Raw genomic sequence first — 27,264 nt, 5'->3', positions numbered from 1 at the left:
GAAAAGGAATACCCATGGGTTACTAAAGCAAAGGATGGATCGCAACATGCCTTTTGTAAAGTGTGTAATAAAAATCTGCAACCACGAAAGGCCACGCTTAAGGTGCACGAAGAATCGAAAGATCATAAACAACGGGTTAATGCTGTTTCATCAACAAGAGCAAATGTTTTTCAGACAAGTAGACAAAATCTTCAGAAAAGTGAATCTCTCAAGAAAACTGAGTTGCAGTTGGCAGTTGCAGTGATCTCTCACAGTAAGTTTATTTCTTATCACAGATTTCTTATCCCAGTCAGTAGCATTATTCGTGTAACTTGTATGTACATTGGATTTATAATTAGCAATAATTAAAAAGTTTGGTAATGAAATGACGAATCTGGTAATAACTGGAGTCGAACTTGGTAATGCCTGTCGTACAAGAGTTGGCAACCCTGTGATCCCAACCTCCTCATCGGCTCAGCTGTCTGATTGCTGACAGCTGAGCTGGGCGCTGGACTGTGGCACGTATAGGGGTGTGAGGAGGTGAGTACCTGCCTGTGTGTTTTTATTTAGTTTCTTCGTTGTTAAGACAAGCAACTTGGGCAGCTTGTGCCCTAAGTGCTAAAGGGAACAGAATTAGGTGGATAAAGTGGTGGTACCGCTCAGCCACCCTTCTTGAGTGAGGGGGCCCACAGGGTACAGCTAAAAAACAGGCTGCCAATCCTGGTTCGTAGGAGACATTTTGGTGAAAAACATCAGGAGGCACGTGACCATGAAGGGGGAGAAAAGCGTGCTGAAAAGCCTAAGTGGGAAAGGTGTATAGCAGCTAACCCAGGGGTGAATATCTAGAACTAGTCCATCCTCCCTATCATCACCCCTCCCCAAGAACAACAAGTTTGGGGACCTTGAGGGAAAACAGGGTTTTGGGTGGGGAAAGCTAAAATTGGCCATTTTTGGCAATTAAAAAAAATATAAGGGAAAATGCCATTATTTCAGCAAACAGCCAAAAAATGTAATTTTTTGGAAAATATTTGCCAATGATTTGCTATTTTTGTGGTTGTATTCACTGCATTTAGCAAAAGCCAAAGAGGCACTAAACCTAACATTATAACCTACCTGTTTTAGCAGTGAAGGTAGAGTACACAGATGGGCATGGGAAGTAATAAGATTGATGGTGCTTGTAGTGTACATGACAGTTTAGGGTGAGAGAGAACAGCAGGAAGTATGGTATTTTGAAGAAGATAGTGAGAGAATATACTGGTGAGAGGGTGATTGTTATGGGAGGTATGGATGCACATGCAGCTATACTAGGCGAGCAAATGAATAAGAATGGTGAGATGCTTGACAATTTTGTAGATGAGTTGGATGTGGAGAATCTTACTGAGACCCTGGCTGAAGGACTTGTGACTTGGTGAATTGGCTAGGAACCAGGAGTCTGCTATTGATTAACTGCAGGTGCATAGGAGATTGTGGACTGCATGTAGATTGATGAAGATGAAACAGTTGACATTGTCTTGGACCATAACATGCTGGTGCTAGTGTGTAAGTTGTATGGAATCTGATCTAACCTAACCTTGCCTAATTAGACTTAACCTGGACCTGACCTAACTTAATTTAATCTAGCTTTATCAAGTCTAGCCTAACCTAACCTTGCCTAATCTAATCTATCCTAGCCTAATCTAAACTACCTTAATCCAATCTAACCTAACCTAACCTTCCTCATCTCTAGCTTTTCTCGTATCTATATTGCATTGCATTTTCTTTTGAGCCTTCTCCACATGCTTCTGTCTAAGGCTTACTCTTCTCTCAGGTCCTTCTCTCTAAAGTTGTCCTGTATACTGTCACTCCATCAACTTTGTGAGCTTCCTTTTCTTCTTACTCCCTCCATCTGGAACTTCATCATCCTTCTCTCAGTCCATTCTTCATCTCTCCTCATGCATTGTCCATACCACTGAAGTCTTCTTTCTTGCATCTTCTTTGTCACTCGTGTCACCATGACTGTCCGTCTAATTCTCCTGTTCCTGATATTATTCCTCCTTGTCACTCCCAGCATCCATCTCACCATTCTTTGCCATTTCCATCTTTCTTTCTTGTGTTTTCTTAACAAGACATGTCTCAGAGCCATATCATCATTAATCACTAAATTTGTTGATGCTGACAAAGCTCACTAGAGGAATAACGTTTTAATGATCAAATTAATTAACAGACAGAGCTCACCACCAACACTCTTCTTGAATGTTTTCCCATAGGTAATCCATGAAGCCAAAAACCTGTGCCAGGCTGCCAATGTGGCCTGTGGTGCCAAAACTGTGGGATGCATGGCTGCCACACCACTGACTGCCCTTGTCACTGTCTGAGGGTCTGGCCAGCACCCTGCACTACCTGATTGATCCTGAGGACCCCAAGAACATTTGCTTTCTGGCCTTTACTTTAGAGTGAGGTATATAAAAATGTGCTTATCATTCTTGCAGGGTCATGTAATGATAGAGAGCTGTTAAGATGTGAGAGACTTGGCAATGTACTTTGTAGTGTTTAGTATTGCCAGAGAAAATTCTAAGAACAGGAAAATGATTGATTTGTAATGTTTGGTCATGAGGATAAATATTGTTTTGCTTCTGTGTATGTGAAAAGACTTTATCCTTCTTTTATGTCAATGGTTCCCAAACTTCCTGAGTGAGTACCACTTGGAGGTCCTGTACAGTCCCCATGTACCACCTGGTTCTAGAAAATTCAATTCCAGCAAATATCAGTTTATTCACTAGTAAAACACACAAATGAACTAGCAATAAAGGACACAACTCAATTTAATATTATGGATGCATCTGTTTCTTCTTCACCAGCTGATGGATGCCAAATTATCTTGTGTAAGGCAATAATATTTTTTTCTGAGAAATGAATGAATTTGATTTAACTAAACATTGCATATGATCCTGAAAGTGCTCATGTATCACCTGGAAGTACTTTGGATACCACTAGTGGTATGCATACCACAGGTTAGGAACCACTATTTTATATGAAAGGAGACCCTGGATTTGGGCAACAGAAGGTACCAGTCTCCAAAGAGTGTAGTCTGAGTGACCATCAAAATTTGAGGATAAATGTTGCAGTCAAAAGAGTTCTTCAGAATTTAAAGATGAGAATAGTCAAAAGGATCATTCAAAATTAGAGGGTGAGTGAGTCTAATTCGAAGGATAATCAAAATTTGATATAAAGTGAGTTTTAGTCTAAATGGTTGTCCAGAGTTTGATGATTAATTTCTTGAAATCTCTTGCTAGAAACCGTTAATATAATAGAAGCTGCTTTTCCTTCAGCTGTCCAAGGAATACCTGGAGAAGAGCAGGAAGATAATGGAGGTGGTGCTGGAGATCCTGGATGTCGGTGTGGCCAAAGGGGATGAGGACCATGGCTGCTCTGTTCACAAGGGCACTGATGGGGTGGGCTCAGACTCCTCTATCTGCACTTGGCCCAGTGCAGGGGTGATGAGGCCTGCCTGAAGATGGGAGGGCACTGCTGGGATGATCTGAGCCTGTGATTATTGTATTTTATGTGACTCATATCTGTGACACATATTTGCATTATATCTTTGCTACCTGCTGCTTGGAATTCTGCAGAGAGAGTAGCTTTGGCAGGAGAATTTCCTTCACTCCAGTCCTCATGCTCAATACTTACACACTCATCCTGTTCTATTTTGAAATATGTAAACTCTCCTGTGATATCATGCTTAATATGGCAGTAGTGTGAGTACAAGAGCAGTGTCTTATTCTAAGTACTTAATCTAAAGAGTGTATTCACCCGATAGAAAGCCTCGATCATCCTGAACAATGCCCTGCACAATCTGATGAGCCAATGCCATTCTTTCATCTGTGGCAACACGCCTTGGCGTTGGCAACCATGGTGTGCCACTGGGATGGGGACGCCAGCATGGTGAAGAATTGCACCTCACAGTGTGTTGAGAAGGCTGGTTGCTAGTGTGTTTCTGGGATTTTCTCTCCTCAGTGAGTGTGTGATCATTGCTTTGTGCTTTTTATTATTCTTTTTATAGAGATAGTTTGTTCTGCCTTTGATACTTTTACTGTATGTCTTAAAATTCTTAATGTATTTGACAGGTTACAATCCAATGATTAACTTTGTTATACATAGTCTTCCCTCTTTAGGAATGCATAATAAAAGGCTGCTTTGTTGACCTGAGAACATATGAGATAAGGAAACAAGAGAAGCTGCAAGCAGCCTTCAGACCTACATGTGGTAGTCCCTGTTGTGAAGGGATTATTTGTGTAGGGACTTGCTGACACTAGAACACAAGGTAGTAAGGAAAGCTGCAAGGTGTCAAGCCCACCTGTGTCAGATCCTGTATGAAATGTTTCAATTTATTTCCTTATATCATCCTGATCCATAAATTGTTTGATCTTCTTCTAAAGCTCCCAATGACTCAGCACTAATAGCCTGATTAAGGAGTATTTCGTTCATCTAACACTCTACCATGTACCTCACAATAAGTTAAACATTCTACTAATTGGTTATGGAAAAATGTAAGGATAGACATTTATTAATTTTTATTTGAAAGTAACAATTCTTCCTCTACTCTGGTTTCAGTAGCAATGTTTTGTAATGTCTGTTCTTTGTTCAGGTCTTTGGAAATAAGAGTTACTTGGAGGATGCCAAGAGAGGGAAGTGTGTGTGGAAGTGAAGCATCCTGAAGAAGGGTTATGGTATCTGTCCCAGCACAACTGGCAATGGATAGACACTGCTCTTCTTGTATCAGGTGATGCACCATTCTTTATGTTGTTTCTTTGAGTTCTGGTACATATGCTTAACATTATAGGCCAACTTTACTTAGTTGATGTGCTGGACTCTTGATATAAATAGAACTTTGGAAATTTATTTATTTATTTATTTTTTTTTTTTTTTTTTTTTATTTATTTTTTTGGCAGGAAGGAAGCCAACCAAGGGCAACAAAATATTAAAAAAAAAAAGTCCCGCTTCAAGTGCTGGTTCCCTTAAAAAGTAGTAACAAATTAGCCAAAATCAAGAAAGAAATGTCCCTCGTAAAAGAAGTCAAGTCATGGGAAGATGGAAATACAAGAAGCAGGCAGGGAGTTCCAGAGTTTACCAGAGAAAGGTATGAATGACTGAGAGTACTGGTTAACTCTTGTGTTAGAGAGTTCGACAGAATAGGGGTGAGAGAAAGAAGAATGCCTTGTGCAGCCAGGCCGCAGGAGGGGAGGTATGCAGTTACTAAGATCAGTAGAAAAGCAAGAAAATAGCGATAAAAGATAGAAAGAAATGCAACTTCAATGTTGTATTGCTTAGCATTGAAATGTAATGAAAATTTTAATTTCTGATATGGAAAACTCAGAGGAAGAGCTTTGTATTTGATAGTGCAAGGCTCACTGTAAACCATCATCAAATTAGCTAACAGACAAAGCTCACCACTAACACTCCCTTTAACTGCTTCCTCACAGGTGATCTACGAGGCCAAGTCCCTTTACCTTGCTGCCAGTCTGCCAAAACTATGCCACACGCGAATGTTGCACCGCTTACTGTCCCTGTCACTGTCAGAGGGTCTAGCCAGCACCCTGCACTGCACATAAAGATCATATGTATGTGCAAGAGTAGTCTCTCTCTCTCTCTCTCTCTCTCTCTCTCTCTCTCTCTCTCTCTCTCTCTCTCTCTCTCTCTCTCTCTCTCTCTCTCTCTCTCTCTCTCTCTCTCTCTCTCTCTCTCTCTCTCTCTCACACACACACACACACACGGCCCGGTAGCTCAGTGGTTAGAGCGCTGGCTTCACAAGCCAGAAGACCAGGGTTCAATTCCCCGGCCGGGTGGAGATATTTGGGTGTCTCCTTTCACGTGTAGCCCCTGTTCACCTAGCAGTGAGTAGGTGCGGGATGTAAATCGAGGAGTTGTGACCTTGTTGTCCCGGTGTGTGGTGTGTGCCTGGTCTCAGGCCTATCCGAAGATCGGAAATAATGAGCTCTGAGCTCGTTCCGTAGGGTAACGTCTGGCTGTCTCGTCAGAGACTGCAGCAGATCAAACAGTGAATTACACACACACACACACACACACACACACACACACACACACACACACACACACACACACACACACACACACACACACACACACACACACACACACACACACACACACTGACACAGACACAGACACACACAATCAAGAGGCCTGGGATCGAGTCCTGGCGTGGCGAGGCAAATGGGCAATCCTCTTAATGTGTGGCCCCTGTTCACCTAGCAGTAAATAGGTACGGGATGTAACTCGAGGGGTTGTGACTTTGCTTTCTTGGTGTGTGGAGTGTGTTGTGGTCTCGGTCCTACCCGAAGATCGGTGTTTAAGCTCTGAGCTCGCTCCGTAATGGTGAAGACTGGCTGGGTGACCAGCAGGCGACTGAGGTGAATTACACACACACACACACACACACACACACACACACACACACACACACAGAGACACACGCCCGGTAGCTCAGTGGTTAGAGGGCTGGCTTCACAAGCCAGAGGACCGGGGTTCGATTCCCCGGCCGGGTGGAGATATTTGGGTGTGTCTCCTTTCACGTGTAGCCCCTGTTCACCTAGCAGTGAGTAGGTACGGGATGTAAATTGAGGAGTTGTGACCTTGTTGTCCCGGTGTGTAGTGTGTACCTGGTCTCAGGCCTATTCGAAGATCGGAAATAATGAGCTCTGAGCTCGTTCCGTAGGGTAACGTCTGGCTGTCTCATCAGAGACTGCAGCAGATCAAACAGTGAAACACACACACACACACACACACACACACACACACACACACACACACACACACACACACACACACACACACACACACACACACACACACACACACACACACACACACACACACACACACACACACACACACACACACACTACCTGTATATCTTCCCCTACTGTCATTTCAAGGGCTAGAAAGAGAGGGATACAATCAGATTTCTCCAAGTCAAACAAACCTTACCCCGCACAGCCTACTTGTGTCATATTTTCTTTTGTTTGGATACATAGTCTGACTTCCCAAAGTAGTAATTTGATGTTAAAATAATTTAAATTGTAGACAATTTGTCAAGAGCTATTTCTTTTGTACATAATAAAGTTGACAAATAATGAGCCTAAACCCCAACAGTGGTCAGGCATTCAGTGAGACCTGAGGGTTACTATGTAGAATGTGGCTCCAGAATGATGGTCTGTGTTTTTTATATTTATGGTGACAATATAGTGTTGCAAGGGACAACATGCTACTTTAGGAGCATTGCTATTGTGAAATGCTTCAATTGTCTTAGAGTTGATAGTTCCTCCTAGACTTCTGCAATGAAAATGGTTTCAAAATACTTTTAGAATTTGTTGTTCATAACAAGACTTGTGCAATGAAAATGCTCTCGAAATACTACTCATGTTCTTATATTCATTCTTTTATGTTATATTAGGCAAATGTATGGATGAGGTAGATCTGTTCATACAGTGAGTGTTGTCATGTATGTGCAGGCTGAGGGTTGTCATGTATGTGCAGGCTGAGTGTTGTCATGTATGTGCAGGCCTCATAGTAATGATAAGTGGAATGAGGTAGAAGTTCATATAGGGACCGCTGCTATGTGTGTGCAGTTCTCATGGTTCGTTCCTCTTGCAATATTCTTCAGTTTGTTTCTGTTTTGAAATAGTGTAAGTTGAAAATATTACCAGAGTAATGTAATACTTGAAAAAAATTGTACAAATTCTGCTGTTCCACTGAAAATTATTTTAGGTTGAAAATTTAAAAGAATTTCTAAGTTGAAAGTTTTGGTAGAGTTTTCAGATTGTATGTAAGTAAAAAATTGTAAAAAAATTTTAAGTTGAAAATTTTGGTAGAGTTTTCAGATTGTATGTAAGTAAAAAATTGTAAAAAAATTTTAAGTTGAAAATTTTGGTGGAGTTTTCATCGGACATTATGCTAAAATTTTGTATTGAATGAATAAAAGGCAAGGAAGGGAGACTCTTCATTGTATTTTTAACCCAAATATGCATCTGCACTTTCTCCGGAGACTCTTTGGAGTATTTATGACTTAACACAATTTTTTGGGCAATTTTGCAGGGATTTTTTCCCCTTTTTGGGCAATTTTGCAGGGATTTTTCAGCTTTTGGGCAGTTTCAGCCCAATTTTGCAGATATTTTTTCCCCTTTTTGGGCAATTTTGCAGGGATTTTTCAGCTTTTGGGCAGTTTCAGAATGTTAAGCATTTTTCTTCCATTTTTGCAGTGATTTTTCTTTTCAGCATTTATTTTTTTTATTTAATGAGTTTGGAGCAGTTGTCATTTTTGCAAATTTTTAGCTGTTTATAGGCATTTCCCTGCTATTTTACCCGAGTTTGGGTGCCAATTGAGGTAGTGTTTTTGAATTCATAGGATACTTTACAGCTTCAAAGTAAGGACTATTCAGTTTTTATTTTATAAAACTATAACTATATGGTGTTTTGGGGCTAATAAAGTAACGTGACAGTTAATAGGTTCGTGTAAATTTAGACAAGGTTATGTTAGGCTCAAGTATTAATAGAAAATAGGCATTATTGAAAGTATCATGGATATCAGTTTTCTTAATCATGATTTATTATAAATCAAATACCAACATCATTTGTGTAGGTATATCACAGAAGATGGAAGGAATAATAACATTATATACATGGGTACATTCACATTAGATAGAAGGAATGAATAATAACATTACAAGAGTGATTGGCAACATGTATTGGCTAGGTTAGGTTAAATTAAATGAACCGGGGCAGGGTCCAATAATTCTGTGGATGCTGCGGCGAGGCGGTGACCTCCCTCCCTGGATGGCAACACGTTCTCAGGGCAGCTGATGCGAGGCAGGGTTCATTCCTCCGTGGAAGGTGCAGCGACAGTTAGCGTCTTCCAGTGCTAGAATAGCCAGTTTCCTGCCGCAGGTTTGGGCTTGTTAGGACACGCTGGTTTGCTTCTCTCTCCAGTAGTGGTAGGACCTGACAAATATAATTAAATTAAACCTTTACACTATAATCATGAACAACTGTCCTGAAATTGTAGGATAGATGTGGTAAGGTGTGGTGTGTTATAGGTTTTTTTTTTTTTGCGAATTCTATTTACCCACCACTATACGAACATTTGTAATAATTATCTCCAAACTTCTAAAAATCGCAACGGTATTCCTTATTCTACTGACCGCCTCCAATGATGGTTGAACCGGCCCAGCCCCATACCTGTGCCGGAACCCACACCACTGCAGTCTGCGTCCTCTTCTGAAGAGACCGACCTGGAGACGGACTATGACATGGACACAAGGAGGAAGAGCAGGATGCCGGGGCTTCAGATGCTTGGGAGGGTACAGGCGGGACTTAAGCTCCGCTGTGGCTGAGGAGTTCGCTCGTGTTAAGCAGATCTGGCTCTTCCAAGTTGATAGTGCGCAGATGTAGGGACGCCGGTGCCAGACTTGTCGCAGGAAATGCTTCATCTTCCGACTGACCCCGAAGACTTGTTTGCCCCATCTTGAGGGGTGGCCAGCATGACCCAACCTTCTCCCTTGTTGTAAACACTGCTGCAAAAATATCACTTAAGAGGCATCCTTCACATGCTGTGTTATTAAGTAATTCTTTATGACTAATCCAAGACCTATTCTATGATCGAGAAACTCCACACTTTAATCCGCGACTAAATCAAATGAAATATAATGTATTATTCAAAAACACTACAAAGGTATTGTGCTATACCTAGCATGTGCACCACAACAGAAACTTTTACTCTATTTTTCCTACAATTACTGCCCCAGATAGTAACAATCATTGAAAACTGAACATCCCGCACTATGCGCTCAAAGCGCTCGATATGGATATTGATTCAAAGGGCAGGTTCAAACGATTCAGGTAGCATCATATACTGTTCTGAGCGAAATATGGGGAGGGGGATGGAAGAGAGGGAGGGACTATGTGGGTGGAGCTTGTTACTACGTCACAGATAGTACTAGGTCACCATTTCTCACCACTTGTCCGTTTCTTCGTGAGGGGTAAGCGACTTTCTCCTGTTTTTATAGGGAGAAGTACCATTACTATATACTGTTGATTTATGACAGATTGGGATATTCGGGGAGGGTGTCAAGTACACTGGCAAAATTTCATAATGATATGCGTGTTCTTTACAAAGTTACTCTAGAAAAACGTGCCCTCAAACTCTGAAACGCTTAGTAGTAAATAGGTACGGTATGTAACTCTAAGAGGGGTTGGTGGCCTCGCTTTCCCGGTATGTGGAGTGTGTTGTGGTCTCGGTCCTACCCGAAGATCGGTCTGTGAGCTCTGACTTCGCTCCGTAATGGGGAAGACTGGCTGGGTGACCAGCAGACGGCCGAGGTGAGGTGAATTACACACACACACACACACACACACACACACACACACACACACACACACACACACACACACACACACACACACACACACACACACACACAGACACACACACACAGACAGACACACACACACAGACAGACACACACACAGACACACACACACACACAGACAGACACACACACACACACAGACAGACAGACACACACACACACACACACACACACACACACACACACAGACAGACAGACACACAGACAGACACACAGACAGACAGACACACACAGACAGAGACACAGACAGACACACGGCCCGGTACCTCAGTGGTTAGAGCGCTGGCTTCACAAGCCAGATAACCGGGATTCGATTCCCTGGCCCGGTGGAGATATTTGGGTGCGTCTCCTTTCACGTGTAGCCCCTGTTCACCTAGCAGTGAGTAGGTACGGGATGTAAATCGAGGAGTTGTGACCTTGTTGTCCCGGTGTGGGGTGTGTGCCTGGTCTCAGACCTATCCCAAGATCGGAAATAATGAGCTCTGAGCTCGTTCCGTAGGGTAACGTCTGGCTGTCTCGTCAGAGACTGCAGCAGATCAAACGGTGAATTACACAGAGACAGACACACAGAGAGACAGACATACAGTACTCTAGTGTACTCTATACAAGTAGCAAACTCTGAACTTTATAATACAAGTAAATCTCAACACGTGACAGCAGGCCTACATCTGCTACCTTTCAGTGAGGTATGGCCGAAATACACTACGAAGACTTAAGAGCCACTAAACGCACCCTGCAGCCCTATTACCAATGCACACCCAAGCCCTGTTATGGAAACGCCTACACCACCGAGTTGGAAGCATGTACTCCACTGAAAGATGTTACGAGGCGCTTTCCATTAATAGAACACTAACGCGTTTTTATTACGTTATGGCAACTGCTATAAATATAAGTTAAGATATACACTATAAATATAAAGACTTCCACGAAATATCAAGGCAACACTTACACTCTTAAAACACAACATGGAACTTTCATGAGAAACAGGTAAAGGACCTTCACAACACCACACGCACACGCGCACACACCAACATCAGCACCACAGTACATTGTCTAACTGGCCTTACCAACCTACAATAACATGAGAGGAATGACATACTCGGGACAAGGCAATGAACAAACACACTTCTAGGTGCACACACGTCTTACCTGAACAAAGCCTAGAGAAGAAATCGCTCCCTTTTACTCCAGTGCTTTCCGCTTCACCTCCTCATACTCCTCCTTCTACTCCCCCTCCTCCTCCCCCCTCTCTTGTTTCCAATAAAGACATTTAATAATTAACGACTCTGGGTGAGCATCGTTCTATATAAACATTGTTACCTTTAGTCTAAGTCGGCGGTTGTCCACCTCTTCACTCACGTGACACTACTTTACATAGCTTTATTTCTATCCATTTATATATCTATTTATCTGTCTATCTATCTATCTACCTACACACTCACACACACACACACACACACACACACACACACACACACACATACACATATATATATATATATATATATATATATATATATATATATATATATATATATATATATATATATATATATATATATATATATATATGTGTGTGTGTGTGTGTGTGTGTGTGTGTGTGTGTGTGTGTGTGTGTGTGTGTTTTATTATCACTAGCATTATTTCTATTATTATTTCTTTTATATTATTTATTATTATTACTATTATTATTATTATTATTATTATTATTATTATTATTATTATTGTTATTATTATCATTATTATTATCATTATTACTATTGTTATCATTGTGAAGACATGGCACGTAGCTACGGTACATAATATTTCCAGTTGTCACATTACTGAAATGTAAAGACACATAATCCTTTAACCAACCAAACCAACGTATCCACATTTTCCTGCACTAATTATGAATAACGTAGGTCTACAGGCATGACGCGTAAATAATATTGCCAATGCTCAAAATACGTTTAGTCATTTATCCACTGGTGGCCAAACCGGTGAGAGTATTATATATCTTGGTCGTTGTCGTAAGCGCTCCACACTGTTCATTGCACTCATGGACGTTGTGAGGAGACTGTGGTTACTGAACCGTGGCTCCGTGACTCAGACAAGTAGCCGACTCTGTTCGTCCTGTCCTGTACGCGTACGATACGCGTCAGTCCGCATGACCATCACTGAAGGTTGGGTGAGGAGGGGCAGGGTAGGGGTGAGGGAGGACCCTTCCCACCCTCTGAATCCCCTCCCAATGCCTCCTCCCCCTTTAGGCTCTCCTCCCCAGTGTCAGTGCAATCATTACACAAAACTTCCCAAATTATTCAGTTAAACTTGTTCCCCTGATTATGATTTTCATGCAAAATTGCATAAGGCCTAAATGAAGTGTGACCAGATTTGTTTAGTATATCAGATCGAGAATCAAATATTAAAGTAAAATTTTTGAAATTGTCACAATTTTCAAGTAAACTGTTAAACAACACAACAGTATGACTCAGTACCAACCTCGGATAATTTATAAAACTCACCTGTGCTATTTAGGTAATTGTTCATTAGAAAATAACATTAGTTTACCAGCACTTGAGGTGATATTGGTTACAGTAACAATTTGATATCAGGAGATAAATTATTATTATTATTACAAAATTACTGCTACTAAAATTTGCAGTTTCTTCACTGGAATCAATGTACAAAAACATATTTTTACACATAAAATACATGAAAATCAAAGTATTTTATATGAGTAGCTGGCTGTAACAAAGGACTAAGTGCCAACCACTGTGGAACAAAGTTAAAAATGTATTATATTCTATACGTTCCCCTATGTTATCAGATATCAATTGTGCACATGGTTAAGATTCATTAATCACTGTAGTGTAATTCCTTAGACATAGGGAAAAGTCATTGAATGGAATATATTTTCAACTCCATTTTGCAGTGGTTAGTGATTGACCCTCTCTCATAGCCACCTACTCATATATAAATTGTATTAAAAACTATATTTCAATACATCTAGATGTATGATCAAAATCAATACACACAAGTATATCATCATCACTTCCAAGTGTACTACTGTACTTATACTCGTATGTTGAGTGGCATACAAACAATGCATCACAGTAAAACTAAGTCAGGTATCTAATGCAGATAACAGTCCTGAGATGGCCTGACTGAAGTCATATTAGATGAGTCTTGTGGCATGGCCTTGAGAATCACAGATGCACGAGCAGAGTGATGGGGCAGTGGTCTGATCCATACAGGGAGGAACGGATCAGGTTGTCACACAGATTTGGTACCAGGCGTTCAGACAAAACAAAATAATCCAGCCTCCTGTCAAGTAAAGGAGTTAAATAGAAAACACTAATCATGAAGTGCCCCTTGCAATGGTGTTATTTTCTAAGTCACTGGTGTTTTAGGTGTTTAGAGAACTGCAAATATGATGTGAGAGAGAGAGAGAGAGAGAGAGAGAGAGAGAGAGAGAGAGAGAGAGAGAGAGAGAGAGAGAGAGAGAGAGAGAGAGAGAGAGAGAGAGAGAGAATATTAGCCTCCTTAACTTACCAGCCCACATTCTTGGCTCGACAGTTGGCCATGTAGGTCCAGAAGGTGTACTGAGCTGTCTTGTCTGGGTAAAGGTGCCTAAAGGAGTCCACAAACCCTTCTGCCAGCAGGTCTGTGAAGCCAGCTCTCTCTTCTGGAGTAAACCCAGCATTCTTTTTATTGCCTTTAGGTTTGGCAAGGTCTGAAAGGAATATTTCTTAATTAATGTAACAGTATGCTGTGTGATATGTGACTTGCTGTTCTGTAAAAACACATGAAGGTTTTCAATCAAATGGCTCTCATTTCCTGTATCAAGGATTACATAAAAACATGACAAAGCAAAAATCAAATGCTAAGGTACTAACCAATCTCCTTGTGGGCCACATTGAGATCTCCACACATAATGACAGGTTTCTTGGCATCCAATTCCTTCAAATACTTGCGAAATTTAGGATCCCAGTCCATTCTCTTGTCCAATGTGACTAGTTTCCTGCCAGCATTGGGAACATCTGTATGGTGACAAAGCGTGAACAATATGAACACAAATTTATTATGAAAATAATTATTCAAAGAACATTAAGTAAAAAATAAATGAGTCTCAACTTACAGGCTGTCACTAGATAAAAGTCTTCATACTCTGCAGTGATGCAGCGACCTTCATCATCATGGGTCTCATCATCCAGTCCATATGTGACTAACAAGGGTTCTTTCTTAGAAATCAGGGCAACACCAGAATAACCATCCTTCTTAGCTGGAAACCATAATAACTTAATCACAATCTGACTCAGGCAGATCTTACATACCTCAAGGAATAAACAATTATTTATTATTTATCTTTATGCACTTTAAGTTTGATTTGTGTGCTCAGTTTTAAATGTACATAGGTATGTATAAAAAACACACCACAAATTACTTGATTGCCAGCTTTAAACCATAATCATAATACACTACATGGAATACTTACCAGACATAAAGTAACTCTTGTAACCTTTCATATTTTTTATCTCTTCTGGAAGCTTGTCATCACTGCACTTAGTCTCCTGAAGGCAAACAACATCTGGCTCCTCCTTCTCAAAGATAGACATCCCATCTTTCTGTAGTGCCATAACTAATAGTTAGAGCTGAAAGGGCTTCAAATATACATGGTGTGTGTCAGTTGTAAAGGCTGAAAGGTGATTACAGAAGGGGTGAATGGAAGAAAGAAAGTATTTAGGAATGATGCAAATAACATGCAATATAACAAAATTGAGAGATCAGAGAGAGGGCTGTGAAAAGAAGGTATGTCATATTACAATGTAAGGAAGATTTCTAAGTTGACAAATAAAAATCTTTTAAAAAGTTGATCACTCTGTTCTTCACCAACAATATAGCAGTCATCACAAGAGTGTCTGCAGCCATACACCACCTCTCAAAAGCTCTTGATCACTATCACTTATAATCTTAACTATTGTATAGCAAAACAGGTAAAATAGAAATAAAATAAACTTTTTGGAGTAAAAGTACGAAATTTAATCAGACATGGCAAATATTTGAATAAAAAAATGTAAAAAAAAAAACTATAATGTTAGCCTGTATGCTTGTTCCTGCACATACCATTTGGAGATAGATTCATTGAGGTTTTCATGCTACATCTTCCTTGCTCTACATATGTCTTCCTGCTTGCTTTTTTTTTTTTTTTTCATAGAAGATGGGAAGGCTGACCAAGGAGAGAAAAAAAGAAAAAAAAAAAAAAAAAAAAAGAGCTACATTAAGTTGCTACTCCACTTACAGACCAAGGAATTAGCCAAAAGTTTTAAAACCTCCCTCTTAAATGAAGTCAAGTCAAAAGAAGTTGGGAATACAAAAGCAGGCAGGGAGTTCCAGAGTTTTCCAGAGAAAGATATGAATGACTGAGAACACTGGTTAACTCTTGCATTAGAGTTGGCCAGAACAGATGTGTGAGGAAGAAGAAAGCCTTGAGCAAAAGGAGCAGAGGCATGCAGTTATAGTCCGTCTACTCTAAAATGGCTCTAGGATTTAAAATACATTGTAGCTTATTGATGACGTGATTGATTTTATGTGAATAATACTTGTTTTCTGTTGATGAATGCACTTATTACAAGGATAGTTTATGGTTTTCCTCAAGATCTGACAACCATGCCTTCCTTGGGCCACCATTCAATCTAAGACCCAAGAGCCACTTTAGAGTATACAAACTTTAGCAAGATCAGAAGAGCAGTTAGCATGAAAAAGATACAAAAGATGCAACATTCCAGTGATGGTGTCACCTGCTTGTCTATCTAAACACAAAGGTTATGACATTACCTTGATCCAAGCCCGCAGCCCATCAACATTCCAAGATACAATTTTCAGGTTCCACTTTTTGCCATCACTTGTCTTGGCATCTGAAGAAAACTCATCTGTTTTGACTTTTTTCGACTCCTTTGCTGGGGTCTCTTCAGCTTTCTCCTGGAATAGTCAATCTAATCAAGTACTGTTCAACTCATGTGGTAAATTCTATTAAAGTGAAAAAAGCATCTTGTATATAATACTGGAAAGCATAGTGTCAACACCATGAAATACAGGCCAGAAGTAGGAACTAATTCAAACAGCTGGGCTTGCTTTCCATGCCATTACACTGAAGAGATGGCTGTACTTGTCATTCCAAAATGAAGGGCAAGGATAGGGTATGGCTTAGCCTGCAACTACTACAGTGGTGGTACAACAGTTGTCACAAAAACTGTATTATCTTTCAAAGAAAAAAATCAAAATAACTTTCTTAGGCTGACCATTCTAGTCAGAAAAGCATTATATGCAGTATACAATAAAAAATAAAATGTACAACTGCCGTGAGTCCTGCCTATATAGTACCCATGGACATTCCCTCAGGTGCCTGATCTTAAAATAACATACCTTAAAATGTTTCAATTCTGATCCCTTAATTCTGCAATAACACGCAGAAAACCACAGGCTCATGGCAAAATACATATCCAAACTGCCAACCCACCGAATGTTAAGAAATCCCACTGGCCACCTCTTGTGATGAGAGATTAACATTCTTTTCCCTCAATGCAGCACTATTTCCTCACTCCGATAACACCATAAGCCATAAAATACTTAAATGTCAGACTACCCTCAGATGTCAGTGGAAATCAAGGCAGTAATACAGTTAAATTCAGACGAAATGGACCATAGCGCATGCCAGCCACTCTGCACGTAACACCACCTCCTCCTCCTCCTGCCAAACCATAACACTCTTTATACACACTCACTCATTCATTGATTCTGCCACACAGTAATCAATTCATATAGTATTGAACTTACTTGCTTCCTCTTTGGCGGCATGGTGAATGGACTGGATAACACGCGAGGAGATGCGATTCTAAGCACACCTAACAGCAATCTCTGCCCGCCAAGCCTCAGTATCGCCATGCACACCTTGATCTTGGGGATGGCGGCGGTGGCAACGTGATTGTGCTTGTCAGGGATGTGATAGAGTTGCGTAATGGTGGTGCAAGTTTAGTTGTCTAGATAATGAGGAAACGTACGACTAACCGATAGAGAGTGTAATTAAAGCAACCTAACCTATCTACACGCATCATTCAACAAAAAAAACTTCTTATCTATATCATAGGAAACTATTGATTTGGGATGGAAAAAAAAAAAAAAAAAATCAATACCTACTTGGTACTAAGTAACACTATATAACTATAATATCTTGGGGATTGTTTATATATAATTTTAAAATCTTGGGGGATTGTTTATACGATTCTCATGTTTTGCGAGATTTGGTCTTGTATTTGAGTCTACGGTATATAGATATTTGCTTACTTTTCCTTTGTCATTTTTACGATGTACTATTATTTTGTAAAGTAGATTTGGTAACTGTGTCATTGATCTCTTGGAGAGAGATAATCTCAGAGTATGTTTCACCTGGGTGCTTTCTCATGTTGGCATTTCCCATAATGAAAAAGCTGATGTTCATGCCCGTCACTCCCTTACTGAGGACATTGCTGACTGTCTTGTTGAACACACTTATAATAACATCAAGGGTCATGTTTGCAGCACCATTGCTCATAACCTTGACACTTGTTATGGGAAAGGCAGTCCCAGTTCAGTCCATTATGTACTGTACATGTCTCCCACACCAGCAGTGTCACCTATGGCAGGAAGAGTGCCGCCCATCACCTGGTTGCTATGCGTCTCAGGCTGGGTTATAGGTACTATTGGGAGGTCAGTGGGGCTGCTGCTGTGCCCTGTAAGCTGTGTCACAGTCCTGCAGGGCACACACTTGCCCACTATGTCATGGAGTGTCCCTTGCTGGTGCATTTCCGCCCACAGGGGAACTGGGACCTGCCACCAATGATAAGCTGGTTCTTCAACAATGACATCATCCCTGCCATCCTCTAGGATTTCCCACTTTTTGCTCCACCTTTGTAAATAATGTAAATATACTTAAGGTTATTTATTTTTGTACTGCAATACATTAGTTTTCTATGAACATTTGTTTTGGGGATGGGTGGCAGGCTCCTCCCATCTCCTTTGTTGTACTTTTTTTTTTTTTCAACTAAACTTATCAAATAAAATAAAATATCAAACTTTTGTAGTCTGCTTCCTCGCAAAGTTAAAACTATTCTATTAACTTTAGAAAACGTGGTCACACAACCCACCAATGCGGGCGTTAATGCGCGCGTAATCCATAATTTCCCTCTTTCTAGTTTCATCTACCTGTCATCTTCGAGGAAGGCCTTCCAAGGCTTCCAAAGCTTTTACCTTTACCTATTGATTATCATTATTAGCTTTGTGGAAGGACTTTCCTAAGGATCTAAGCTTTATCTAGCGATCTGCTGATGTAGTTTACCGAAAACTGTCTTCTACTCACACCTATAAGGAGGGAAGACAAAACACAAGAATAATGCAAAACTAAATTCATTAAATAATTTTCCTGTTTAATATACATGATGCACAGTTCTTAAGATATTTGTACACCGACATAATTTGTGCATGACAGAAAAAATAAATGATTGGATGTGATGTAAACTTCAGCAATTCTTGTTTTACGAGGTGTGTTTTGTGCTAGCAGGCCTACCACTGACATTATGCTTACTGGTCACCGGTACAAAGCACAAATTAATCATGAAAGAAGTGCAATACTTTCCAAACTAAAATTAGACATGGACTCAGATGAATTCATCTATTATGCTTCAGTATTTCTGGTGACATGAGATTTGTCATTACTCCTCCCACCTACACACATTCATATGAGGCTTCAATATATTTCATTGCAAATTCAGACAAACAGTTGAGTACAAACTGCTGCAAGAATCTGTTCCAGCATCTTCCATCATATAATCACATACAATATCATTTAATAATTATTCAATGCAATGAGAGAAGAATTACACCAATCACAAGGTGATCATGAAGATGAAACTTTCCACTGGCTTGTTCCACTTCCAAACTTCACATTTCATCACATTAAATTTTCTAGAGAAAAAATATATTTATGATTGACCAAACCATATGTTACTTAAAAATGTTTACAATATGCTTGTAATATACTGCTATTTGCATTAAATAGATACAAATAAATTACATACAAAATTGTATTCTTTCACAATGTCATATTTCTACAAATTATTAGAAAAATGCTCTTTGTGTGTGTGTGTGTGTGTGTGTATTTACCTAGTTGTAGTTTTACAGGGCCTTTATGCTCGTGTGGCCCCGTCTCCATATCTCTATGTGTGTGTGTGTGTGTGTGTGTGTGTGTGCAAGCATCTAGTTATTCACTTTGACATGTTTATCTTTACAGCAGTCTACTGTAATTCCATCCTGTGGATGGTCAAAGCAAAGTTACCACTTATTTACCTCATGCCTGCACATTCCTATCTTATCAATCTTACATCCACTTTCTCCAGAGTAATCGTATTCTGTCCGTTTTACTGGTTACATTTGTATGTGTGTGTAATCAGTTTCTGGAAATACTCCTGCAAAACAACACATTACAGAAAAATCTATTAGCCAATATATGTCTCAAGGTGCATACTAGTTTCTCACAGAGGTTTAAGAATGAAAGTTTGTAATGCATTTCAAACAAACGTTTCAGTGTTTGCTTGATATCCCTGCCATAAGTGATGATAATACTGGTTATCTTGCTCTTTCCCATTTGCTGGGTAGCATACATATATGTGGTTGATAAATTTCTTAATGGTTAATGAAAATTTGTCTTGAAGAAATAAAAGACAACAGACACTGAGTCTAATGGATTGAAGTTCTTTCATAGTTGCTAAATGATGTACATAACAACTTAATATCATGTGAGGATTACATGGATGCAAATTGCTTCACATCTTCAGAGTACTCTGATCCCATTCATAGCATCCTAGATGAAAGCAACTATGGTTTGATGCATTGACTGACGTGACAGTTGTTGGCACTGGATTTATGATATTGAGCAAAAAAAAAAAAAAAAAAAAAAAAAAAAAAAAAAAGCACCTTATAGCCAACTAGGGAGCACAGATTAACCTTTGTACCTATTTGGAAAGCACACATGCTTATACAGACATACATCTACACATACACACACACATGCACTGTATTAAGAGGTCCTTTTATCTTGGAATGTTAGTGGCTAATCACTTTTCTATGATGTGATGTAGTGCTGAAAACAAATTTACCCCAAACTAAGTGTTCATGCTGCATATTTTGCCTATAAATCTAAATAAGAATGTGCAATAATTTATGATGACTAAACAAAATTGGCCAAAATAATAAAACCATAATACTGTGTTGATTTTTCTCAGAGAAGCTGATAAAATTTTGATATTCATGGAAACCTGACAAAATTTACCGAAGAACAAGCACATCTTGACATTTTTATTGAATAGATGGTTCCTTAAAACAGCAGTGCTTATTAGTGTTCCTTGTATCTTATTTAACTTTTGTTTTCAGAGCATATTAACATATTCCATAAACAAAGAATGTAAATTGGACACTCGAATGTTACGTCCACCATAACCATATGATTGTAGAGTCCCAGTGATACAATGATAGAAGCATTGAGGGTGGGTGCTTAGCACTTGAATTTTTTGCTCAAAAGTTGAAAAAAAAAAAAAAAAAAAAAAATCAATACCAAATAAAACCTAATATATGTAATTGGAAAAGACTATGTACCACAGAACTGTGAAGCCTGAATGTAATACTTGAATTCATCAATGAATTTAGAACATACACAGAGTGGAACCATACTCCTCAAGAAAAAAGAACTTGCATACCTCAGGCAATACCATCCTCATATATACAAGCCAAAGCATGTATAAATAAGATAAAAAAACTAAAATAATTTTGTTAACTAAAATAGTTTTGGTCTGCAGTTTGATGATAAGATATGCTGGAAGCTAATGTAAATCTAATTGGGTCTGCCTAGACTTTGTCAATCAAGTGTTCAAGTCTAGCAGTCTGTTTGTTTGGCTCACCACAGTAGGAACATCACATAAGGGCTCTGTGCTGCAAGAATTGAAGTGAAGTGGGAGGTTATAAAATGCAGGTACTTTTCACTTGTGTATGACAACATCATGGACTTCACAATGAACACAGTTAATTTGTTCTTCACTCACTGCAATGAATGATTCCAAGTATCAATATGACCATGCAAACCTAAAGGATACTGTACTTGCATAGATTGGTACATAACTTCCCAGTTGCAGCAGCAATACTCAATAGTCATGGAATTACAAGTACACATTTCAGGTACATACAATGTTGGTAGTAACATGAGTGAACATTTTTATATCATAGTTACCTGACTTATAAACTGAATGCATTCAAGCAATGCCATCATGTTAATGGGTTTTATCAATGCAAAATTTAGAAACCTGGTAACCAAGCCTTACAATATGAAATTTCTACAATTTTGTGCTTTAGCTCACGTTCACATAAGCTCTGTATTTCTTCCCTTATTACAGAGAACAATTAACTTAAGCATATATTTAAGTACTACTCATTTCTTAAAAAGAAAATCACAACACTGGTTTAAGAGTAAATATGCAGCTGAAACAAGAGAGACATCAAGTCAGACCAATGTTCTAACTATTAAGAAACTTGGCCAGGCTTTATTGATCACATGTCCACAGCTACACAGTGTGACACAAATCTTAATACAACCAATTTCTGTAGAGTAGAAAAGTGAGAGCTGATGATAGAGCAAATGATGTGTAATTCCTCCTCCATTCTGAAAAGAAAAACAACAACAATAAGTTTAAGTTCAGTAAGTTAGTTTAAACTGACAAAATCAGTTGCTTTTTCTTATACATAACTGGTTTAGTTCCACTGATCATATTTACCCATAATATGATGGTCAGATTCGTGATAAATGGTGAAGGAGGTTAGATGGCAGGACAGCTTCCAGCTTCTCCAACACATACTGGATTGGAACATACCACCAACTAAGAAGCTGAAGAAAAAAAAGTGCCATTTAGAAGAATTCGTCCAAGCAAACCACAAAACAGTATGCAATATTATCTTTCCATTCTGTCACATACTGTAATTCCAAACCATTATTATTGGTGCACTGTCTGAATATCTGATATTAATAAGGATCATAAGCTCTAAAAAACTCATTTGAGCTTCCTAATTTATTATTCTAAGTTCTAAAGACTATGATAATGATATACATGCATATCCTGCACTGCAATGCACGCATAACAGGTAAAATTAATGAAACTTTGCAGAGTGAGCTTACTGTTTTCGCAAGAGCTCCCATGGGTTCAGGATACTGGTGGGTGAGAAGGGCTAGCAAGGCAGTGAAAGAACACAGGCCTGCTGTGAACACAATGAAGAATGGCAACTCCTTCTTGGGATATACTGATACTTCATGGAAGGCTGGAAAACAAAAAATACTCTAGCTTATTCTTTTCAAATTTTCCACTAGATTATACATACAATACATGGAGTGTGGAGGGAGGATGCAATGTATTACTAAAACAATCAAAAGAGAGTAAAAATCACTAAGTGACTAATGGTAAATAATTTCATGAGGTTCAAAAAAATCTTTATAGTAATGCACATAATACAAGACAATATATAAAGTCTGGTAAATGAATGATACAAGGGGTGTTCTGTCAGCAGAATTGATGGTGAGGGTGAAAAAAGTGTATGGAAGATTTTGTAAGGGTAAATTAAAAAGAAAGGAAGTATTTTCATTAAAATAGTTACTCCTACAGGCTGTGCTTAAATTTCATTTTTATAAAACACAACCAAGCATCTAAAACTAGTGAAGCAGCCAAGGATGTACTCACAAGGCAGGAGTTCCCGGTCTGCACACTCTGTACAGGTGGGGTATGGGTAGAAGAGGTGGCCCTTCTCCAGTGGATAAGGGATAATTCGGAAAGTCCCTTCCCATGTACAGTGGAGGAGATTTAATGCACCTTCCACCTGTGTGAGGTAGGAGCATTCATTAGTTTTTACTTCCTGTTCTTGCACATTTTCTTTCCAGTAAAGCAAATAATGTATCAACACATGATACAAATATATATATATGGGAACTTTACACTTATATCAACTCTGAAGTACATAACATTATGTGGAGAAGCATTTTCAAGATATCTATTGTAATTGTTATAACTGCATCTACAACACTACAATATCTTCAAGAAGTAAACTAAAGAATGATCAAACTCACCCTCTTCCAATGCTGGAGGTGAAAAAATGCATAAGCAATGGCCTCTGAATCACCACGCTTAAGAATGTGTTCTGGAGGGAGAATGAGAGGCTTCATCTCCAGCAGGTACTGAGGGAAAAAAATATCAATGAACACTGAATCCGACACAGAAATTATAATAAGAATTAGAAATTTATACACTGAGTTCAGCTCACAACATTTTATTATACACTAATAATACAATCATGGTAAAATATGACTCACCTTTGGAACATGAGGATTAAACTCCACCGCTCTGTGAATTGCTTCAACTGCTGCCATTTCTGCTGCAGTGAGGCCACGTTTGCTGGCTATATCTGGAGAAAACCTAGAAAGGAATGATAAAACAATTGCCTCTTAGTAATCTGTGAAATATGTAGTGGTTTAAACATGAACAAATAAATAAAGATTTGAAAACACAAACTGCTGTTGAATATTGAAGAGAGCAATAAAGTAACATGCATGTGTAAACTAAAATGGTATTGCTAACACTGAAAAATAAGAAGAAACTTAAGAACGTGTAGCAGTGGACACTATTGTCACACTTACTTGTCAGCCACAGCGCGTGCCTTGAGAAGTGCTGCTGTGTAACATATCGTGGCTGACTTGGGCAGTGCAATGTCATCATACTTGGCTAACACTGCCTGTGCATCAGCATATGCCTCCACCTTTAGCAGTGCTTCTAAAAGGTTTTCATGAAGGTTTAGCACATTCATGATGGGAGGCACTTCCTTTGTTAGCTGTAATCATCAAGGTTACATTAATATCTCACTTTCCACACACAGCACAAAAACAACAATAATTATGAAGACATTAATTTAGTAATACTCAATGAATTATGGAAATTAAACATCAATAATACCACTAATGATCAAAGCAATGCAATATGGAGGATGAATCAATGGCCAAGAGTATTTACCTCTCTGAACATTTTTATTGCTTCTTTCATTTTCCCCAGCTTCCGAGCACACATGGCTAAGCGTCTTTTTATGTAAATGAACACATTTGTGTCTCGTCCTGAAAAAATGCATAGGTCAGATCAAAGTTACATGTTCAGACTTAAAATAAACTCCTTTGTAAATGTGTATAGTACATAAATATATGAGGAAATACTAGAACCAAACTAAGAAACCAAGCTGCCAATACACTGACTGCACAAGTAAATAATAAATACATATCTACAATGACAAGAAAGCAATGAAGAAAGAACTCACTGTGTAACGCTTCCATGGCACTGCTTTGGTGTTGAGTTAGCTGTGACTTCCGGTAATTATTCTCAGCATGTTTGAGGGCAATCTTGAGTTTCTTTTCTACTTCAACTATTGATGTACATTCCTCTTCTGCCAATAAAATATATGCTGATGCACACTCTGGGTTGAGATCCAAGGCAGATCTTGCTGATTTTATTCGAACTTCTGGATTCCTTTCTCTCCATGCTGTCTGCATTACTGGAAAAAATGTATAAACAAGTAAGTGTAAAAACTGGTTGTTACTTTAAAGCAGTGGTTCCCAAACTGGGGGGCGCGCCCCCCTAGGGAGGCGTAAAGAGAATTCAAGGGGGGCGTGAAGTCATCTGCTAAAAAAAATGTTTTAATAGATTATAAGAATAATAAAATCAAAATGTCTCTCTGGAATGTACTATTATTTGTTTGAGTGGCTTTCATTATTAAAATTTAATACAAACAGAGATCTGTTTTCCTGAACAATGCTAAGAAATAAATGCAATAAAATAAAATAAGTTCACATGAGCAAAAGAGGAAGTGGGAGGGGGGGCGTGCGGGTCTACTGGAAGCAAGAAGGGGGCGTCAGGTAAGATAGTTTGGGAACCACTGCTTTAAAGGATGACTTACATCTGCAAATTGTTTTTATTCCTGTCTATACTTTAACTGCTTAATTCAGTCTACATGTCCTCTCTAAATTCATGCCTTCCTCTATCACAACACATAGCTGCCACCATACAGGCAATAACTTACTTTCATATTCTGGTTTTCCAGCATCAGCCTCACATGTAAAAAAGGTCTGGTGGTCTTGGGCTGATAGGTTCATATCATAGTATGTCAGCGGCTCCTTTTTAGTTGACCATGTTAGCCGCTGGTACTCAGACCCCCTAAATAAATTCAGGGGATTTCGCCAGACTTTACATTCTGAAAAAGAATAATAAATACATATAGAATAAAACTGTATAATAAATCAAAACTTGCATAGTATAATTTCAGCACAGCCTTGCAATCTATTAACAATATCTATCTCTTGCCTATAACAGCTATAGTCTTTTAAACTTAGGTTAGCATATCATTTGAAACACAACACAGGTGCACAACTCACACTACAACTTACCTGGAACACTCTGTTGGTTATTGTTGTTGTTTGAATTAGTGGTGGTGCTCTCTGCAGCACTGTTTTCCCCTCCACCAATCCATGGACTGAGGTGGTTCAAGGAGACTTGCTCAATGAAAGATGTGCCATACTTCCTAAAGTACCACCACTCAAAAATCTGCAGAACATGAAATTCATTAATTTGATGATATACACAAAGTCTGACTTTAAATCATTCAGATAAGAAGTACAAATTTAAATCATCTTTAGGAATTGTATTGAATTTATACGTGCACCATATTCCGCCATGACTTCTGAGACAAGTGCAAGATTTTCAAACTACAGCAATGGGCAAAAATGTTCTAATAGCAAATTATTACTATTACATACAAATTTGTAACAATATGTAATGGCAAGCAACAGCATTTGGTCATTCAGAAATGCAATGAACTAAATTAGTGATTCAAAAGAAGGAAATTGTAACTTATTCATCATAATGGTGCAACACACACACACACACACACACACACACACACACACACACACACACACACACACACACACAGACTGAAATAAATCATATATTATCATTATTATTATTATTATTATTATCATTATTGTTATTATTATCATTACATACATACACATTTTTCTTGAAGGAAGGATAAAAAAGTAAACAGGAAATTACATGATACAAACATACAAAAATAATATATACAGAGTATGCTCGTCACTAGAATCTAACAGACATGAGACTCACCAATATAAGACCTGAGATGAGGGATGATGTGCCAGTGAGAGCAACATAGAACTTGGGTGTAAGTGTTGACAGGAACACTGTGGCTGTAAAGAAAAAAAAGAATGTCATTAAATGGAAGAAAATACATGAAGGCTACCTCATAAAGTCAAATGAAATAAAAATAAACAATACTACTACTACTAATAATAATAACAATAAAATATAAAAATACAATGAGTTATATCTTATCAAGCCCTCCACCACAATCAGTTTACCAATGATAAGAGAATAAAAGTTTCCCACAAGCTAGTAAGTAATGTTTCTGTCAATACAGGATAACTCACGCATGACCCTATGATACTATGGTACCCACCTCTCACCAATGACTGACACAAATGACAAATAGACAAAAAAAGGGGCCACTCTGCAAAACCCTGTCTTGCAATGTGTGTGTGTGTGTGTGTGTGTGTGTGTGTGTGTGTGTGTGTGTGTGTGTGTGTGTGTGTGTGTGTGTGTGACTTTTTGAGAAAATCCACTCCATTGCAAAAGGACAATAATTTTTCCTTCAAGTATTCAAGCAAACATTAAGTAACAAACTGTATCACATGAAATAACCTATT

The 27,264-nt window shown here is 38.8% G+C and overlaps 3 protein-coding genes and 1 long non-coding RNA gene across 11 annotated transcripts in view; 1 reads left to right on the top strand and 3 right to left on the bottom strand.

Moving 5' to 3' along the window:
• Window positions 1-276: 276 nt before the first annotated feature.
• LOC123503960 lies at window positions 277-5,671 on the top strand. 5 transcript variants are annotated; one of them, XR_006674658.1, is made up of 8 exons: window positions 286-519; window positions 2,226-2,416; window positions 3,288-3,504; window positions 3,776-3,971; window positions 4,131-4,279; window positions 4,604-4,738; window positions 4,908-5,095; window positions 5,439-5,667. It is a non-coding gene; the product is annotated as an uncharacterized LOC123503960 (long non-coding RNA). The 5 variants fall into 5 exon arrangements; XR_006674659.1 differs by having other exon boundaries at window positions 280-519; window positions 3,288-3,971; window positions 4,117-4,738; window positions 5,439-5,670; XR_006674657.1 differs by having other exon boundaries at window positions 282-519; window positions 3,776-4,738; window positions 5,439-5,669.
• A 2,886-nt stretch (window positions 5,672-8,557) lies between these two features.
• LOC123504295 lies at window positions 8,558-9,573 on the bottom strand. 2 transcript variants are annotated; one of them, XM_045254715.1, is made up of 2 exons: window positions 9,174-9,573; window positions 8,558-8,973 (listed from the first exon to the last, which is right to left on the bottom strand). In XM_045254715.1, exons 1-2 carry the CDS (start codon window positions 9,459-9,461, stop codon window positions 8,878-8,880), a joined length of 384 nt encoding a protein of 127 aa, XP_045110650.1. In that variant the 5' UTR covers window positions 9,462-9,573; the 3' UTR covers window positions 8,558-8,877. The 2 variants fall into 2 exon arrangements, with proteins under 2 accessions (XP_045110650.1, XP_045110651.1); XM_045254716.1 differs by having other exon boundaries at window positions 9,211-9,567.
• A 3,415-nt stretch (window positions 9,574-12,988) lies between these two features.
• Window positions 12,989-17,372, bottom strand: LOC123503988 (DNA-(apurinic or apyrimidinic site) endonuclease-like). The gene is made up of 7 exons (XM_045254185.1): window positions 17,217-17,372; window positions 16,218-16,361; window positions 14,878-15,007; window positions 14,521-14,664; window positions 14,279-14,422; window positions 13,935-14,115; window positions 12,989-13,706 (listed from the first exon to the last, which is right to left on the bottom strand). Exons 1-7 carry the CDS (start codon window positions 17,322-17,324, stop codon window positions 13,589-13,591), a joined length of 969 nt encoding a protein of 322 aa, XP_045110120.1. The 5' UTR covers window positions 17,325-17,372; the 3' UTR covers window positions 12,989-13,588.
• A 1,433-nt stretch (window positions 17,373-18,805) lies between these two features.
• The window catches only part of LOC123503987 (protein ST7 homolog), a 21,589-nt gene continuing 13,130 nt past the window's right edge, over window positions 18,806-27,264 (bottom strand). For all 3 annotated transcript variants that reach the window (XM_045254180.1, XM_045254184.1, XM_045254183.1), the window contains exons 2-13: window positions 26,666-26,748; window positions 25,927-26,083; window positions 25,563-25,733; window positions 24,804-25,037; window positions 24,509-24,606; window positions 24,139-24,329; window positions 23,815-23,917; window positions 23,572-23,679; window positions 23,189-23,324; window positions 22,633-22,772; window positions 22,235-22,344; window positions 18,806-22,122 (exon numbers count right to left, since the gene is read on the bottom strand). In XM_045254180.1, the coding sequence (XP_045110115.1) occupies window positions 22,249-22,344; window positions 22,633-22,772; window positions 23,189-23,324; window positions 23,572-23,679; window positions 23,815-23,917; window positions 24,139-24,329; window positions 24,509-24,606; window positions 24,804-25,037; window positions 25,563-25,733; window positions 25,927-26,083; window positions 26,666-26,748 (1,517 nt within the window). In that variant the 3' untranslated portion in view covers window positions 18,806-22,122; window positions 22,235-22,248. The remainder of the gene's footprint in view (window positions 22,123-22,234; window positions 22,345-22,632; window positions 22,773-23,188; window positions 23,325-23,571; window positions 23,680-23,814; window positions 23,918-24,138; window positions 24,330-24,508; window positions 24,607-24,803; window positions 25,038-25,562; window positions 25,734-25,926; window positions 26,084-26,665; window positions 26,749-27,264) is intronic.

Source organism: Portunus trituberculatus, chromosome 15, assembly GCF_017591435.1.
Source record: "Portunus trituberculatus isolate SZX2019 chromosome 15, ASM1759143v1, whole genome shotgun sequence".
In the NCBI taxonomy this organism is placed as follows: domain Eukaryota; kingdom Metazoa; phylum Arthropoda; class Malacostraca; order Decapoda; family Portunidae; genus Portunus; species Portunus trituberculatus.
This window is presented reverse-complemented; position numbering and strand designations above follow the sequence as displayed.

Bases quoted from the DNA above. Each gene is read 5' to 3' on its own strand.
- LOC123503988 (XM_045254185.1), bottom strand. From the start codon at position 17,324: ATGGCGATACTGAGGCTTGGCGGGCAGAGATTGCTGTTAGGTGTGCTT. The intron at 14,116-14,278 runs GTTAGTACCTTA...TATTCCTTTCAG, and splicing joins TGTGGCCCACAAGGAGATTG to ACCTTGCCAAACCTAAAGGC. The intron at 13,707-13,934 runs GTAAGTTAAGGA...TTTACTTGACAG, and splicing joins CGAGCCAAGAATGTGGGCTG to GAGGCTGGATTATTTTGTTT.
- LOC123504295 (XM_045254715.1), bottom strand. From the start codon at position 9,461: ATGAAGCATTTCCTGCGACAAGTCTGGCACCGGCGTCCCTACATCTGC. The intron at 8,974-9,173 runs GTCAGTAGAATA...TATATTTGTCAG, and splicing joins TTCAACCATCATTGGAGGCG to GTCCTACCACTACTGGAGAG.